Raw genomic sequence first — 17,670 nt, forward strand, 5'->3', positions numbered from 1 at the left:
CTGGACTATGTGCTCTGCAGAAGGGCCATTGACCGAAAAGTCTCCTATTATATCGTTGTTTAAGGCCACAGTGTTATTGACGAATGTGTTGAGTTTCATTGTTATTTGTGCTCGTGCACCACTGCCAACACAGCTTCACCAATTAATTTGTATAAAGTCAGCCGTTCAAGCGAGTGTAAAGGAATGTAAGATTGACGTTCATCACCTTCTTCAACTGCTATGTCGTTCACATTCATTGGCCTGTGGTAGGCTGCCGCAGGCTCTAGTCACGCGACTAAATTATTCCAGTCCGTCTTCAGTCAGACTGTTAATTTCGTCTCGTCAAAAGTCGATCGCGCTCCGGTCTCTGGTTGGCAGTAATCATGGTCATCGTCGCGCTTGGTCATTTTCATCCACTCACAGTCATCGTCGACCAATTAAAACACTGCTTTGACAAGTATTTGTGTTGTTAATTAACTCACGAAATTTAGACTGCACTTTGAGAAGCGATGCTCTGTCAAGCGCTGCCACGGTAGAAAACCGATAGTTACAGACGGGAGATCTTACCTTAGCAGCCAAACTTGACTGCGAGTTGGTGCGTTGAACGGCATGTTCCGTCGTCCTCAGCTCGGCTACAGCAGCTGTGTGCGTCTTGGGAGAGGTGTATTTCCGGATGGAGTTTTGCTGTCTGGTGGGAGTGCATTTGACGGCGGGCTTCTGCTTGGCGGGGGATGTGCGCTTGGCGAGCGTGCGCTGCTTGACGTGCACGTGTTTGACGGCTTGTGTGTGTTTGACGGCGGGCGTGCGTTTGATTGGGGAGCTGGGCTTTTGGGCCGGAACCAGCTTGGTGGGCGAGTCAATAACTTTTAACTTCTTCTGCAAAAAAAAAAAAGTATTATTATTATTTTAACACCCAGCATCATTTTCAGAAGCACAAGTTGGTAGCAGGGCAGGTTATTGCTGGACTTCACAAACAAAACATTGCAAGAGCAGAGAAGTCAAGTTTAGGTTTCAAAGTCGGTGATTTAGACACGGGTCATGTGATCTCTGTTATTGCACAGGTCTGAGATCCGGACTTGAAGACGGAAACCAGAAAACGAGCTTCCAGTCTGTACAGGTGCACGCGGATGATATTGGGAATCCATGGAAGGCTTGGGGGCAAGCAGCTTGGAAGTTCAGAACATAACAGGGCCAGCGAGAGCAGTGGATGTAGTCATGAGGAGGAGGTTGTGACGGGTGGGTACGGAACAACCGTGGATATTTCTACACTGCCCTCTAATGCCCACAACGCGTACTACACCTATTGTTGAGTTCGGAGGGCACCAATCAACTATCTAGGTTAAGCCCTGCTTAGAATCTGAGGTCTGACGGGACTGGCAGCATTACGTGTGATCTGGTCACAGAGTGAGACAGCGTCAACATCAGGATCCATGGGCAGGTAGCCTGTAGGTGTCCACTGCACATTTCGAAACACACCAAGGTAAACACGATTCGAAATTAAGATCCAAACGCAGAACCGTGAAGATGAAGAAGCTAAATCGAATGCGTGAAGATATAAACCAATTTCGAAACGGAGCAAAACACATGTCATGGCAATGGGCGACTTCACACCAATGGTAGGTGGCAGGTGAAGAAATGAGCGGATCATTGGTGAAACTTGGTAGTGGAGTGAAGAGCAACACAGGAGAATGTCTACTGGGTTCCGTCGTTGCCAGCAGGGAAATTAAACTCATCAGCACCTTTTTTTACAGAGACACGAGTCTCGAAAATGAACATGCTGGAGCAAAAACAGAAAGATTCCTAATTAAATGTAACACGTGTTGGCTCCCGTGATCAATATTACGATTCGTAATGGATTTTTGGATCAGCGTGTGAGTAAAATGACAATGTGTGTCGTAGACCCTCCTCCACCCGACACAGCCAAATAGGCAACGTTGAAAGCAATATCAGATTGTTAAATGTTGCGGATCTCTCTCCAGCGAGGGCCTACACAGAGAGGCCAGACAGATAGAGTGAATAATAGTTGGACACTGCACTATACACCATGGGGCTCTGATAAAATGTATTTTTTAAATGTTTAAAGTTAATTGTGGCATCAATACGACTGCGAAAACCTCCTCTTTGCAAGACAAACGTTTAAAAAAATACGTTGAACTTTTTGCGCAATGACAGACCCATTAGCCTCTTATCACACTTATATAAACTGCTCACGAAAGCCACAGAGAACTGAATAAGTCAATTTAGTGGGTAACCATCCAGGACAACTGCCGCTGACCTCCCCCACAAAGTGGTACTCATTTTATTGACCCCAGGAGGATGACGAGCTGAGTCAAACCCCACGACGATTAAAACAATTTTTATTGAACAACAGCCAGCTACAGAGCGTGAGCGGTAAGCGGGGGGGGAGGGGGAGAGGTACAAATATTCTGCGGATGAAAGCCCGAGGCCAGGTGCTCACGGGCAGGAGGGAAGGAGGTTGGGCTCTCTGCCCTACTCATGTAGGGACAATGATTGGGAGCGTGGTATTTTTAGGGGAGGGAAGGGCGAGGGAAGGGGGGGGAGGAGGAGGAGGGACCCCTATGATGATTTTAACTCGTGACCTTCCGACTGCGAGCCGCTCACTCCACCACGGAGCCACCGGGCCGGTGTGCAAATGACACAATGGGATCAACAAGTTACCTCCTGCAAGCGATTATCAATCATCGATTCGGAAGGATTTCCAGACACAAACACTGGTTCAAACATCACCGGTCAACATCCCAAAGCGGGGCTCCTCCTAAACATGTACAGACCTGGTCTTCACCTGAGGACGGCTGCTTGCGTTGTGGCCGAAACGTCGTGAGAATTATTTTAGAATGTTTTATTTTATTATTTCCATTCTACGTGACTTTACCGAAAGAACCAAGAAGATGTACCATTATGTTTAGCTTTAGAACGTGTCGTTCATGCAATTTGTCTCTCATAATCGAGGAGCAATCACAGACAACCTGGAAGGAAGGCAGCAGCAGTCCGGTGGTGAGCCAGCACTACCAATAATAGCCCCAGCTCTGCAGTCCTCTATATATAAAAGATGAACTCTTGCTGTACACACACCGGTTGCTTGTGCTTGGCGTCCGGCATGAGAGGGCGCTTTCTGTAGTTGGGGCTGTTGTTCCAGGGTCCCGTCATCGTCCCCGTGCGAAAGTTGAAGTTGGAGAGGTCCATGACCTTCTTCGTCGCATCCACGAGCCTCAGCTTGCTGCGGAATCGCTCCCCCGTGGGGCTGCGAGCCATGGGGAGGAGGCGCAGAAGCGGACAACGCGTGATTATTTATATCATGATCGTTAACTAATTGGGGACGAGGTGTTTTGTCTCGTTTTTAATAGCACCCATTACTGTGTTGTCAGGGGTGGAGCGGTGGCGCCGTGGTTCACGCACTAGGCCGACTGGACATCGGTGAAAAAGTGCTTTATAGCACATCGGATTTCTCCAGGATAAATAAAGATTTTGATTCTGAGACCTGGGGTCAATCAGTCTGTTCACAAACTGGCACAATAATCATCTGAAATCTATTGTGATGTTTCTGTGAGTTAACTTTGCTATGAATAGTTTGTTAAATATGTGCGAGCTAACTTTTCTTTCAGGAAAATTTTAACTTTATATTGTTTCTTTTTAAGCTTTGCTTTTGAACTTATTTTGTAAAGTGTTTTTTGTTTGCTTTCATTTCTATCTGCTTCATTGATGTGCTTTTGTTTTTATGTTATCATCGCGAGAGTCATTTTGGGGACCCAGGTCGCTCTTGAAAATGAGACTGTCCTGGTCTCTTGAATTCTCATCTGGTTAAACAATATCACATTTTTATGATCTCCCACATCCGTATATCACGACTGCAATTACAATACTACGGGCCAAATACAAATCTGGATGTTTCCCTTTCATTTGATATTTTTGTTTGTTAACAACAAATTTCTACATTAACAACGGAGACATTGCAACAGAATTGTGTTTCGACTGCCTCACCGTCACGTGAATCTGGCCCGATATCCAAGTCGTAACTTGACCATGGTTCACTATTTAATTTGGGGTTATCAAGACAATTATTAGCAAGAGGTGGAATTAATAGTCTCGTGACAAAAGCACCTGGAATATGCCCAATCTCTGAAGCTAAACTTGCTTGAGCCTGCAAGCATGTTGGGGCGCCACGGTGGCAAGATACTAACTAGCTCTGCTAATACAGAGGTCGTAGGTTTGATCCCAACCCCGATGCCTGTATAGTTCTAATTTTCATGTTCTCCCCGTGGTCGAGTACTATACATTTCCACATCAGCCACTTTGTTGAGCTATCATTTTGTGACCAGGTGACTTCTGAAAAAGAACTATATAACTCACTGGGCCTTACCTGAGAAAATTAGTTTTTGAATAATCGTAATAGAGCTTAATTGGGTGCTCACAATGCATAAGACACAATCTTTTTTTTTATAAACTGTAACTTATATTCTCCACAATGCAACAGTTTGTCATATATATATCTGTGGGACTCTTTTTGCAAGTATCAAGAATAGCCTTTACCCTTTCCTTTCCAGAAATAATAGGATTTACCCTTTCCTTTTCCAGAAAGGGTAAAGCCTATTATTATTTCATCAGGCTGTCATATATAGTTGTGGGGATACATGGCGCTTCTATGCTCCCCGCCTTCACCAACCCGCCCTGACCAGCGTGGTGAAACGTGGTCAAATAAAGCTGGCCACTAGCACCGGGGCGGGGGCGAGATTGACATAAGTGGCCAAAAACATTAAGACGATGACTTTTACATTTAACGTGACTGATGTTGACCGTAAAACATCCCTCATGCATGCCCCGATAAAATACATAATGCACACTTTTATTGGGCTTCTTCTCATCTCAAAACGTTGTACAAAACTGAAATCAGCCTGCCAATGGGTGCTGCCAACACGGAACGGGGCGATTTAAACATCTAAGATTTGTGTGCTTGTCAAACGAGTGCCCACAGCAGGAGCGTTAAATGTTCGGAACACAATATGCCGCTGTCTATTCAATCGTGTCTTTTGCCATCACATTTTAAAACCCAAACTTAATGCATCTCTTCTGCATTGGCCTTATTTAGAACCGACCGTTCTCAGGGAGCTTGTAAAATAATGCAGTGATGTGTACACCACGCAACCCTATGGCAAACTGCCTGCGTGTTTGTGCACGGCACCGCACCGTGGTTGGCACGGGAGGGTTGGTGCGACAAAATCCATAGCTGCTTCTGGACTTTAATGCCTCCACACGTTGATTCTCCCGACCCTCACCAATCTGCACTGACCAGCACGGCTGAACTACGGTCAAATGACAACAATGACTGAAACGGATCGGGAGACCTTCATCCAGCAGTTGACACAAGTGAAGGGGTTGCACGCGAGAAAGAGGTTCACGCGCACTCCAGCATGTCTGTCTCCATGTACGCCCTCCTTCCTCCTCTCTGTGGACCCTGTCCACTCAGGGTTAGGTGGTAGTGGTGAGGCGCAAGTGATCTACCTCAGCGTTCTCCACTAATTGTCGGGGGGGGGGGGGGGGGTACTTTCGCAGATAAGACATAATCAGTGTGAGCGCTGCCACACATTTGAAACCATTGGGGGGTTTTGACAGCAGCACGATGATGATGATGGGGGGTGTGTTCACATCTGTGTATTGTCGGGGGCCGCACGTCAGGGGTCGCACTAAAGGCCACCAGGGGCCGCCAGTGGCCCCGCGGGCCGTGCAATGACGAAGAACCTTGCTATGCGGTAATGAAGAGTTGTTCAATGGAACCGGTAGATTCTTCTGGCCCCTGATGCCGAGATGACATCACCTAAGCATTGGTTACATGGCCCACGAGAAGCTGAATACTGATGGAGAAAAAATTACGAATAACTGGTGAACACGTGACTTTACCGAAATAACCAAAGAGCATGAACACTCATGACAACGAGATGGTACACGCCAGTCTACGTTTTCATTTCGGAGACATTTTGACGACAGCGAGGAGAATCGCAGTCTTCGTCAGTCGCTCGTGTTTAAACCCGTCGCGACGGTGACATGTTTTAGCCTGATGAAGACTAATCTAAACGTCTCATTTATGGAATTATAGGCTGACGTGCCACAACCTGTTGTCACGAGTGATAAATGAAGCAAAGAATGAACGGATCAATGTGAAGTGATGGATTAACTGATGACCGATTAAGTAATGAACAAATTGTAGTACAGAGTGATCCATTTCTTCACAACAGTTAACCGAGCATATGGAAATCAATGGATCCATATCTCAGAGGAGTGTTAACAAAAGATGTTATACGTGTGTTGACATTGATGGGAGACTTGAAGAGGCTTGTAAATAAAATGTTTCTAATTTGAATTGGGTATCTATAAATGGACCACCCTACATATCAATCGATCAAGAAAGTCTTCCGTGAACTGAGGATTTAGCAACTGCTGCGTGGAGGCTCACAGCGAGAAGCAGCCACAGGTGGGGTGCCGACCCCGTGACCCTGATCCCCGTGACCCTGATCCCCTTGACCCTGATCCCCTTGACCCTGATCCCCGATGACCTTGAACCCAATGACCCAGACTCCCCTGTGACCCCTCTCCAATGCCGCTGATCCATCATGACCCTGATCCATCATGACCCTGATCCATCATGACCCTGATCCATCATGACCCTCAGTCCCATCACCCCGAGCCCCATGACTCCCGATTCCCCACGGCCCTGACCCCGTATCAGGCGAGCCGAGTTCTCGGTCCCTCCGATGGAAATGGCTCTCGGCGTGTGACGGTGTCACGGCCGCGGCTCGAGAACGGCGCGCTCCGTGTGCGTGGGGTGGGGGTGGTTGTGAACTCTGGTGACTCGGCACTCAGTTGCGCCACATTCCACAATCAAATCAAAACATTCACGACTCGTTTTGTCAATCCACTGCTGGATGAGGTGGTGGGGGGGGAGGGCTTCACCACGCCGTGTGGACAGTAGGCAGGTTATTTGACCATACTTCACCACGCCGTGTGGACAGTAGGCAGGTTATTTGACCATACTTCACCACGGCCGGCCAGTGCGGGTTGAAGGCGGAAAAACATCGGCCCGTGGGAGCTTCCGAGCACTGCGAGTTGGGGACCTGACGACGTCGCCGTACTGCCTCCTTGGCTCCCGTGGCCCTCGCTGCTACGACATCTACCGCGGCGGTGGCTCACCCAAGCCCCGAGCCAGGCAGCCGGACCCATGGGGCCCCGGCTCCCTCAGGGAGCTTCACAAACGCGCGCCCCCCAAAAAAATGTTAAAACACCTAAAAATTTTGGAACAAAACACGCCACCGCCGCCACCGCCTCCACCTCCATTGCCCAACGCGGACTTTTAGCGCCGCGCGCCGCCCTCTCGCCACCGACTGAGACCCCCCGGGCCCGGCTCGCGTCTCCCACCGCGACGGGGAGCGATGTCCGAGCGCGTCCCGCCTCACGAGGACGACAACGAAGACGGCGGCGACTTTCGATGGCCGTGGTTGAAAGCCGTCGCCTTCCTCACGCCTGGCTCTTCCCCCCCCTCCCTCCTCTTCCTCCTCCATCGCCCGCCCGGCGCAGCACCTGTAGTAGTAGACGTCCGTCTTGCCCGCCGAGGCGCCCGACTTGCGGTACACCTCCTCCCGCATCCATCCCGGGCCAAGCGCCGCGCACTCGTTCAGCTCCTTCGCCGCCTTCATGGCCGCGGCGCCGCGGCTGCCTCGGAGTCTTTCGTCGCGGACCCTCCCGCCGCCGTCGCCGCTGCCACCGCCAGGCGGCGTCTCATTGGTCGGAGCGCGGATTTGTTGGGGCTAGGCACCGCGGCGAATGTCTCCTCTGTGGCTCTGTCTGTGTGTCTCTCTCTGTCGCTCTCTCTCTCTGTGTCTCACTTTGTGTCTCTCTCTCTGTGTCTCTCCGGGTCTCTGTCTGTGTCTCTCTCTGTGTGTGTCTCTCTCTGTCTGTGTGTGTCTCTCTGTGTGTCTCTCTCTGTCTCTCTCTCTGTCTGTGTCTCTGTGTGTCTCTCTCTCTCTCCGGGTCTCTCTCTGTGTCTGTGTGTCTCTCTCTGTCTGTGTGTGTCTCTCTCTCTGTGTGTGTCTCTCTGTGTCTCTCTCTGTCTCCCTCTCTCTGGGTCTCTCTATCTCTCAGAGATATAGAGAGACACAGAGTACCCGGTGTGATGAGTGAGCATCGCCACTGGGGAGACAAAGGCGGCCGAGCGTGGTGTTGGCCACCCACCCCTTCGTGTTCCGTGCCGGCCTTCATAGGTGCTTGATAACAGCACTTGCCCCAACAGTCTATTAAGGCTACACGGGGGAACTTTGTCTTTGTTTTTTTTGTACGGGCAGCACCCTCACGAACATCCGCACCTACGAACACCCTCAACCTACGAACACCCTCAACCTACGAACACCCTCAACCTACGAACACCCTCAACCTACGAACACCCTCAACCTACGAACACTCGCACTTACGAACCGGCTTCCATGAAAATTAAAAATAAACGCCTTAATTATTTTTTTTAAACGATTTTATTTTAAAACGCACTAAAAAGTAAATGACTCGATTGGACAACGGGAAGTGGACGACATCTTGATTACAAGATTTGACCACGACATACAAACAGGAATGACGTTTGATAATTGTTTTTTTACCCTTCTATCTGGCAACAAAACTGACACCTTTTTTTACGAGGAGTCACGTTTGCATAGACCATAATACCTGCAGTCGTAATGCAAACAAAAAACACTACTCTGATAATGTATGCACTGTCCTTACCAGAGTGATGTTTTTTGTTTGCATTACGACTGCAGGTATTGTGGTCTATGCAAACATGACTCATCGTAAAAAAGGTGTCAGTTTTGTTGCCAGATAAAAGGGTAAAAACCAATTATCATATTTTTTACTGGCAAATGAGGTACCAATGGAGGAATTAAGTTTAATAACTTTTTTCACAACTTGTTATGTATATTGTTTATTGTTAAATTTGAATCACAGTTTCTATGATCACTGCTACATTGTTTTTATAGCTTTATTTTGGTGATTTCGAAAATGCATGGTTAAGCCATGTTTGTTTGTTGTAGTACGGAATTAGCCTGATAACTTTAATCTAAATTGCCTTGTGGTTGTTATTGTTTGACTTGCATCCCACTGGGATTTTGCCCGCAGCGTTGAAGATTTTACTGCTTTTTCCTGGATGTTTCTGTTGCGCGTCGTCGCTTTAAGATGTTCTTTGTTCATGTTTTTGTTTGTTGCGGTTGCATCCGAGTCAAGAGCCTCATGGCTCACAGGGCTACGCCAAATAAATGAAACTGAAACAACTCGCCGTCGAAAAATGCTTCAATGATGCTGCTCCCACATCAACACGTGGCGCTTGCTTCTTGGGCGAGGCGATTCCAGAGTTTAGGGACCGCGGCGTTTTTAACCTACCCAAATAAATATTTAAATAATGAGCCGCCCATACAAAAAAAATGCTTTAAAACAACCAATTAATCGATTAATTGGTGTCGATTTTGATCCAGGCATGCGTTGTCACCGGACCTGAGTACGTTTGCAAAATATCGAATTGATTGGGCAACAGAAAGTAGACTAAATTTTGATTACAAGACTTGACCACGTCAAACACAAGTCAAGTTAAATAAAGTCCTTAAAAATATATTTTTTTTAAACAACTTTTATTAACAACTTCGTTTAACTCACGGTCGACAAGTACGTCATCGGCGCCTGAGACACGCGGCGCCTGCTTCTTGTGCGAGGCGATTCCACCGTTTAGGGACCGCGGTGTTTTTGACCGACACAAAAATATATAAATAATAAGGCGCCCATGCAAAATATAAATAGCTTTAAATTAACGAATTAGTTGATTAATTGATGCCGATTTTGATACAGGCGTGCATTGTCACCGGATCTGAGTGCGTGTGCAGAATGTGGAATTGATTGTACAACGAGAAGTCGACATTTATGGACGGCCCCTAATCGCACTGTTTCAAATTGCGATTTCGATTTGAAATCGATCAATCGTTCAGCCCTAGTGGGTAGTATGCTCCGAACCCGGCGTCCCGAGTTCGAATCCCGCTCATGGCCAACACCAGTGACGATTATCTGAATCGGTCCTGGGCCTCCCCTAGGTCGACTCAGCCTCAAATGAGTACCTGGTGCGGTGTGTAAACATCGCCACCCGGGAGACAAAGGCGGCCGGGCGAGGAGTTGGCCACCCACCCCTCGTGTGCCGTGCCGTGTCAGCCTTGCTCAGACTATCCTTGTCTTTGTGTACGTGTCTAGTACAATCTTGATTTGAAGCTTTCGTGACTGCAGGAATCCATACTCTTTGGTTCTTTCGGTAAAGTCACACATTCCTGCGGAGGGAGCTGGTAGGAACGTTGGGTTGCTCGGTCAATGGCCAGGGTCAACGGCGGCGTGGTGTATTCCGCAAATATGCCCGACTGTGAGGGCGGGCACAAGCCGGCGTGAGTAGGTTAAACGTTGAGTTTTATAAGGGCACCACGGGGTGACCGGCCCCTCCCCACCCAGCCAGCCCCACCCTCCCCACCCAGCCCCTCCCCACCCAGCCCCTCCTCACCCAGCCCCACCCCACCCTCCCCTCCCCACCCAGCCCCTCCCCAACCCTCCCCACCCAGCCCCTCCCCACCCAGCCCCTCCCTGCACGACGGACGGACACAATAATCCCCTATTGGCTGGTGTGACCAGGAGGTTCCTACCAGTACCATTTATATTGCAGCACTGCCCTCTACTGACGACATGGCCAACTACAAGTGCATCGAGTATTGCTCGTTACTGCACGTACATTCATCCGGATAAAGAAGAAATAAGTAATATTTAAAAATACTTTTTAAAAACACGCTTTAATGAAATGTACCGTACGAGTAATGGCAGAACTCCACGACTCCAGGAAGTGGCCCCGAAGCTTGCCATAACGTAAGGGGCCGTGGCCAATTACAGCCAACGTCAGTTGTGGGAAATGCAGATATGCGATTAGTACTACTTGTGAAATGCGTAGGAGGTTTGGCGGGGGGTTTAAAGTCATATTATGCCCGTGCATTATGCAGGATTAGCAGCATCAAAGGGAGGGGATAGGGGTAACATTAATAAAGGGAAGGAATGTTAATAGTATGTAGCTGTAGTAACTAAACCACCACGTAAACAACTAAAGTATAATGGAGCAGGAGTTGAGTTTGAGTGGAGCTGCTGCTCGTCATTTACAACAACCGTCAGAATTGATTTGTGACACTTCTTTCAGACGGCTGATAGGAGATGCAGAGCATCACCTACAATGTCACATTCAGACAACCGCGCCTGGAGCAGCGGAGTTGTACATCGCTGCGACGTCCCCTTCATTTTCTTAAGTTTTTTCGGTAAAGTCACGTAGGTAAAACATTTAAATTAATAAAAGTAAAATAAAAATAAAATAAAAATCACGACGTTTCGGACACAAGCTTCCGTCTTCAGCTATCGTGCTGTGACGGTTCCATCTGAAGACGGAAGCTTGTGTTGCCTCCGAAACGTCGTGATTTTTTTTTACTTTTATTAATTTTAAATTTTTACCTTCGTGACTTTACCGAAAAAAACCTAAGAATATGAATCCTTGCAGTCACGAAAGCTTCAAATCTAGAATTGTCCCCTTCATATTTGTGGACAGGGCATTGCGTCGTTCATAGGTACGGCCTTTTCTGGATGACCACAGTCGCACCACTACCACTGGAGAGTTTCAACTTGCGCGTCAGGTATCCACATCTGCCGTGGTTTGTGCAGTGGACGCGGTTTAGGGGTAAACTATAAGTGCTTCGTGGAAGATCAATCCCGGGAATTTTCTGCGTTGTGTCTTTTACATTTGTGGCACTTACAGCGGCCACGGGAGGTCTTGTCCACACGAAGCCCTCTGGGACACGATGCCTACACTGTACTGATGGCTCCTAACAAGGATGAAAACGGCAAAACGCAATTGTCTGTGTGTAAATCAAGGCCGTGTGTAATGTATTATGCACCCGGTGTGGTGATGTCACGTGATACACAAGGCGTGTTGGGAGGGCCCATCCGACGGTCATATCCAGATCCTATTTGCCACCCAGAAAATCCCCGTGTGCATTCGTACTCATACGTGTGAAGCGTGCTGTTCCAGCACAGTGCCAACTTGATGTTTGGACTGCATTGATCAACTTGTTGTTATTTTATTCAAGCCACTGACTGCCACGTGCATTTCAAACAAGCAAATCCATTACACGGCGATTACCATTCATAGCTGAAATCTCACAAGTTCCATTCTTGAAATTTTAAGTGCAATCTGCCCAATTTGACAGCCAAACATTGCCTTCGAGATAACATCCTCATAGATAATGTTTTAATTGGATGTTCATACCATACATGGAATGCATTTATTCAAAGTAAAGCAATCTGTGCATCTTTTACATATGGCAGATGCGGGGCTTCATGCTGGTACTGGCAATGCTTCATTTTCAGGGTCTTTAACGTCCACTTTTTAGCAGTGGGCTTTGGTAATGAATAATGCTCTAAACACAGTAGCAATTCAACAATGTATGACAATTTTGATGTAAGGCTTTCGTGACTGCAGGGATTCATATTCTTGGTTCTTTCGGTAAAGTCACATAGAAGGGAAACAATAAAATAATAAAAATAAAACATAAAATTCTCACGACGTTTCGATTGCATCTGAATTGCCAAAATCGCTGTCCGTGGTGCTGACGTTAAGAAAAAACCGCCACTTTTTTAAAATTTTCTTGCTGTTTTTCACACCTGATGATGATTGCTTGTGCTGCAGTCGAAACGTCGTGAGAATTTTATATTTTTATTATTTTTTTGCTTCCCTTCTACTTTACCGAAAGAACCAAGAATATAATGTATGACAATACAACAAATTTCGAAAAAAACAAACTTTTGAGTCTCAAGACCCATTTTGAGGAGGGTCTTACATTCGGATGTTTGGGCCAATTCCTTTCTATGGAGTGTTTTGCGAGTAAGATGAAACCGGAGCACCTGGAGAAACCCCATACATGCGGAAAGGATAACACCCAGAGGTCTCCTGATGGGTTCATAAACCCACTTGCGTTGCTGCCACTTAATCACCTTCTCAGTCTAGGAGTTTCCACAAATATACGTCACCACCCGCTGACACTGGTCTCCAAAGCGACAGATTCCAGGCACGAGCCGGTGACGATGCTCGGCTGACCTCCTCCGACGTTCAAACTTCAACAACGCCCCACGATTGCGACGAACAAAGCACCGAACCAAGGGAGTGTGGCGGCTGACCTGCTGCGCCACCCCCGACGACACCTCGACAACAAGCAGTGAAAGCTCGGGTCCGGGCTCGTAAGCAACACTTTAATTCCGTTCACTTCGCTGCGGAGATGATGGCGACGATGAATACACGGGAGCAAAACCACGGCGGGCGATGGCACGGAACATTCGTGTTTTAAGGCAGTGCAAAACCACGCTACACACTGTGGCTCACTAAACTCAGATATCACGTTTCGCGAAGGAGTCACAAACAACCGTCCTTTATGCAGCAGCGCACGCGCACAGCTGCACGACCTCGTGGGCCGTCCGCACACGGTATGGTGCGTCTCCTCTTTGGCTGGATGCACGAGCAGGAGAGTGGCGGGGGGGGGGGGGGTGGAGGTTCCGTATAATATGCCCACCGTATAGTTCAGCTCGTCGTGTCACGCCGTTGCCTGTTATCTTCCCATTCAAACGTATTTATATCAGCAGTCTGTGCATATACAGCATTGTAGATGTGCGCGTGTGTGTGTGGGAGAAGAGTTGCGCAATAGTTAGTAAACCACACCACGAACTTGCCGAGTCCGAGTTAAATTCCCGGCCACGGATAAACGCAAGTGGCGAGTGGCATTCGAACCTGTTCTGGTCCCCCCCCCCCCACCCTTTCAGCAACCCACACTGACCTGCGTGGTGAAGTATGGTCAAACAAATAACCTCCAAGACTGACGTGGTATGTGGAGGCCTTCATCCAATAAAACTGCTGGAAATTATTCAATGAGTTGTGATGTGTTGATAGAACATGTGTTGCACAAATGCACGTGCGCATTTGTTTAAATGTTCACGGCGCGAGCAGAGTGTAACAACGACTTGCTGGGGTGTGAACTCGCCGGCGGTCTAAGTCGATGATGATGTTTGTCTCTTTCTCTAACACGACGCAGGCGACCATACGAGATTGTTTACAATTAGTATTTCTGTTTTAAATCGGCAGCTAAGTAAAACCCGTCATTCGAGTTTCGTGGTATTTAAGATCGTGTTAGAATTTTGTTCTCTAAAGTGCTCTAAGAAATCAACAATAAGTCAAAATCTCTCAATAAATTCCTCCAGATGTACTGAAATATTTACGAGTTAAGAGTTGCATTAATGCCTCGCCCGTTAGTCTCGTGTCAATTTTGAGGGCTGGTCGACACGCCGACCTCACAGTGCTTTTGTTACTTCCCTACAACAACGGTCAAGAAGAGTGCTTCGCACACACACGGGGGTACTGCTGCTGTGTCTACGAATCGTCCATCGAGATTTGTCCGGTGTGGGTCGCTTCAATATTAGGGCGACACGGAGGAGGAGATGGGAAAGGGGGCGGTGGTGGTGGGGGAGGGAGAGGGGGGGGGGGGTGTTAGTGCACCCCGGGCGGGCGGGCGGGCGGGCGACCGGCCGCCACAGTTCGCTGGCCACAGTCTCCTCTCTCCGTTCAGTCGGCCGCTCGGCACAGGAAGTATCGCACCGGCGGTCCGGGGAGGTCATCCTCCCCTGGCGTCTCCGGTGCAAAGGACAGTGTGAGGTCCACGTACCGTCGCTCCGTTTGCTTTAGCAGCTTGTTCATGCTGGGCGCACACACACAAGACACACGAATGCAAAGATCTCCCATATAGCCTTTCAACGGGGCAAGTGCTGTTAGCGAGCACCTATGCAGGCCGACACACGGCAAGTGAGGGGCGGGTGGCCAAAACCACACCCGGCTGCCGTTGTCCCCCCCACCGCTGACGTCCACACACTGCACCAGGTCCTCATTTAAGGCTGAGTAAACCTAGCGGAGCACCAGGACCGGTTCAAATATTCGCCACAGCTTTTTGATCTTGCGAGTGGGACTTGTTCTCGGAGCCGAGTTCGTAGCGCCGTGGGCCGACCGCTGGCACCACCGCTAAGCACAACCGTTCCACTCCTGAGAATATTGAACGTAATATTAAATTGTGAAATGTTGTGAATGAAGGGCCACTGACAAGCCGTGCAGGAGCAAGAGCAGATTTTGTAAGGGCCTCGACATACAGCTGGTTTAGCTGTGAAGAAGAGCTTCATAGCTCATCGGATTCCTCCAGGATAAATAAATATTCTGATTCTGAGAAAATGATGAAAGTGATTCTTACGATCAACTTATGCATGTTCAAATCATTAATTTAATTTATTTTTTACAATATACTGGTAGGAACCACCTGGTTCCACCGGCCCACAGGGGATTATTGTGTCCGTCCGTCGTGCAGGGAGGGGCTGGGTGGGGAGGGTGGGGAGGGGCTGGGTGGGGAGGGTGGGGAGGGGCTGGGTGGGGAGGGAGGGGCTGGGTGGGGAGGGGAGGGTGGGGAGGGGCTGGGTGGGGAGGGGAGGGTGGGGAGGGGCTGGGTGGGGAGGGGAGGGTGGGGCTGGGTGGGGAGGGGCTGGGTGGGAGGGGTGGGGCTGGGTGGGGAGGGGCTGGTCACCCCGTGGTGCCCTTATAAAACTCAACGTTTAACCTTCTCACGCCGGCTTGTGCCCGCCCTCACAGTCGGCCATATTTGCGGAATACACCACGCCGCCGTTGACCCTGCAGGCCATTGACCGAGCAACCCAACGTTCCTACCAGCTCCCTCTACAGGAATATGATATGCTTGACAGGTTAATGGAGCAAACGATACTGTACGAAGAAAAACTATAAAAACAAGATGCTCCAAAGCAGAGGAAAAACAACACAAATCTTGAGACAACCCCACATCATGCCAATTATCCCGATTATAGCCGTGAGCTATTACGTCACCCTGCAGCCAGCCACTTCTCAAAATCTATCCTGCGAACTTGGTAATTTTTTATTGGTAGAAAAGAAAATTCAGAATGGGTTCCTTACGTGAATATTTCCCCCCCAATTCTGCCACTAGATGGTGTGTGGCCCTACGAACACATTCGGTCACGCGAAATATTGGGGCCGGCCATGGGAAGGCCACCGCCGAGTCCTGAGAACAGACGGGGACCGACTGATAAAGGATGGACTCACGGTTTGTGATACGGATCATGACACGGATCATTACATCTCTACTCATACGAGTAAACACAGCCCCGTCTATCCCCTTTTGCCGTGCCAGGAAGGCTGGGGGAGGGCACTCACGTCTGCTTGAGCCGCTTGCTGTGGCCCGGCATGATAGGCACGTACACCATCTTAACTCCCTGCACCACCATGGTGGGCTCCACTCCATACTTCTCCTGCAGGGAGAGACGGTGGGGGGCGGGAGGGGCGGCACGTCAGCGGCACACACACACACACAGGGATGTGTCGGGGAAAAATCGTAAACACATGGGGACACGTTTAGGACACATAACAACACGTGGGGACAGACAAGGGAACACGCAAAATGAAACGCAAGGACAAATGGTTACACATGCGGACACACGGGGTCATGTCAGGGACACGTCAGGGACACTCGGGGGAGACGCGGGGGAGACGCGGGGGAGACGCGGGGGAGACGCGGGGGAGACGCGGGGGACACTCGGGGGACACACGGGGGGCACTTACGGGGATGTGTGGGAAAATCGTCCAGACTGCACGCAACTTGGTGCAATAGCAAGAGCAATGAAGCTGCCAAGAGCTCACCTTCACGGCCCTGATGAAGTCCTGCAGTGTGAAGTCCTCGCTGCCGTGGATCTCCCACTTGTCCCAGATGGTGAAGGAGAGGTCGCCCCTGGTGACGGCACAATGAGGCGAGGTGGGGGTTGGGGGGGAAGACGGTTATCTCAGTGAGAGCTGCTGCCCCGATTGGCACCAGAGCCCATGGCCGATGAGATTTAATGTGACTCCCTGGCACGTTTCATCATTTGCTTATTATCATCCAGATGGAAAAGGTAGAGTCGTCGTTCGCTGCATGGCCTTCTCCTGGCAAGCCAGGGATTGGCAAGCTCGATACCCACACGAAGGAAGATTCACAACATATGTGACCCACCAACCCTCGCTGCCAACCAGTGCTGGATTTTACAGGCGTGCGTAGCCACGACGGCCGGAATAAATCATCGTAATCCTCGAAGAATAAACAATCTTCACACGTAATTTAGTTCGCCGGACCCATTTCGCAGACACGCATGAAGAGGCCGCATTCGAAGGGGCTGCAAGCGACGTCGACCAGCACTCAACTTGACACAGTGGGAATTCAACATCTAGAGTTAAATGGTTTGTAAACGAAACTTCATTTAATTTCATGCTTGCCTTCCCATACAAACAGAGTGCCACTGACGGGGGGGGGGGGGGGGGGGGGCGGCAATGTCAATTAAACGGCTTCGGCCCTTTAAGCCACGGCTGGGAAAACCAACAGCCCCTGAAGCTGCATCTGACACGCAATGTCATTTCACATAAGGCCGCCATATGAGACCTACCACTGCGAAAGAGCCTGCAAATGATGTTTATCCGTCACTTGCAAGAATATTACCCACGCTAAC

General features: G+C 49.2%; 2 protein-coding genes across 4 annotated transcripts in view; both read right to left on the minus strand.

Annotated features, from left to right (window-relative positions):
* Positions 1-7,717, minus strand: part of LOC144945953 (uncharacterized) — a 20,342-nt gene extending 12,625 nt beyond the window's left edge. For both annotated transcript variants that reach the window (XM_078874622.1, XM_078874621.1), the window contains exons 1-3: positions 7,567-7,717; positions 3,073-3,241; positions 547-855 (exon numbers count right to left, since the gene is read on the minus strand). In XM_078874622.1, coding sequence (XP_078730748.1) covers positions 547-855; positions 3,073-3,241; positions 7,567-7,682 — 594 coding nt within the window. In that variant the 5' untranslated portion in view covers positions 7,683-7,717. The remainder of the gene's footprint in view (positions 1-546; positions 856-3,072; positions 3,242-7,566) is intronic.
* Positions 7,718-12,316: 4,599 nt separating this feature from the next.
* UBA6 (ubiquitin like modifier activating enzyme 6) overlaps positions 12,317-17,670 on the minus strand; it is a 42,719-nt gene continuing 37,365 nt past the window's right edge. Inside the window, exons 30-32 of one of the 2 annotated variants that reach the window (XM_078874625.1) lie at positions 16,835-16,922; positions 16,352-16,446; positions 12,317-14,825 (exon numbers count right to left, since the gene is read on the minus strand). In XM_078874625.1, the coding sequence (XP_078730751.1) occupies positions 14,693-14,825; positions 16,352-16,446; positions 16,835-16,922 (316 nt within the window). In that variant the 3' untranslated portion in view covers positions 12,317-14,692. The remainder of the gene's footprint in view (positions 14,826-16,351; positions 16,447-16,834; positions 16,923-17,670) is intronic. The other variant, XM_078874623.1, reaches the window with a different exon arrangement.

Source organism: Lampetra fluviatilis, chromosome 39, assembly GCF_964198595.1.
Source record: "Lampetra fluviatilis chromosome 39, kcLamFluv1.1, whole genome shotgun sequence".
Classification (NCBI taxonomy): Eukaryota; Metazoa; Chordata; class Hyperoartia; order Petromyzontiformes; family Petromyzontidae; genus Lampetra; species Lampetra fluviatilis.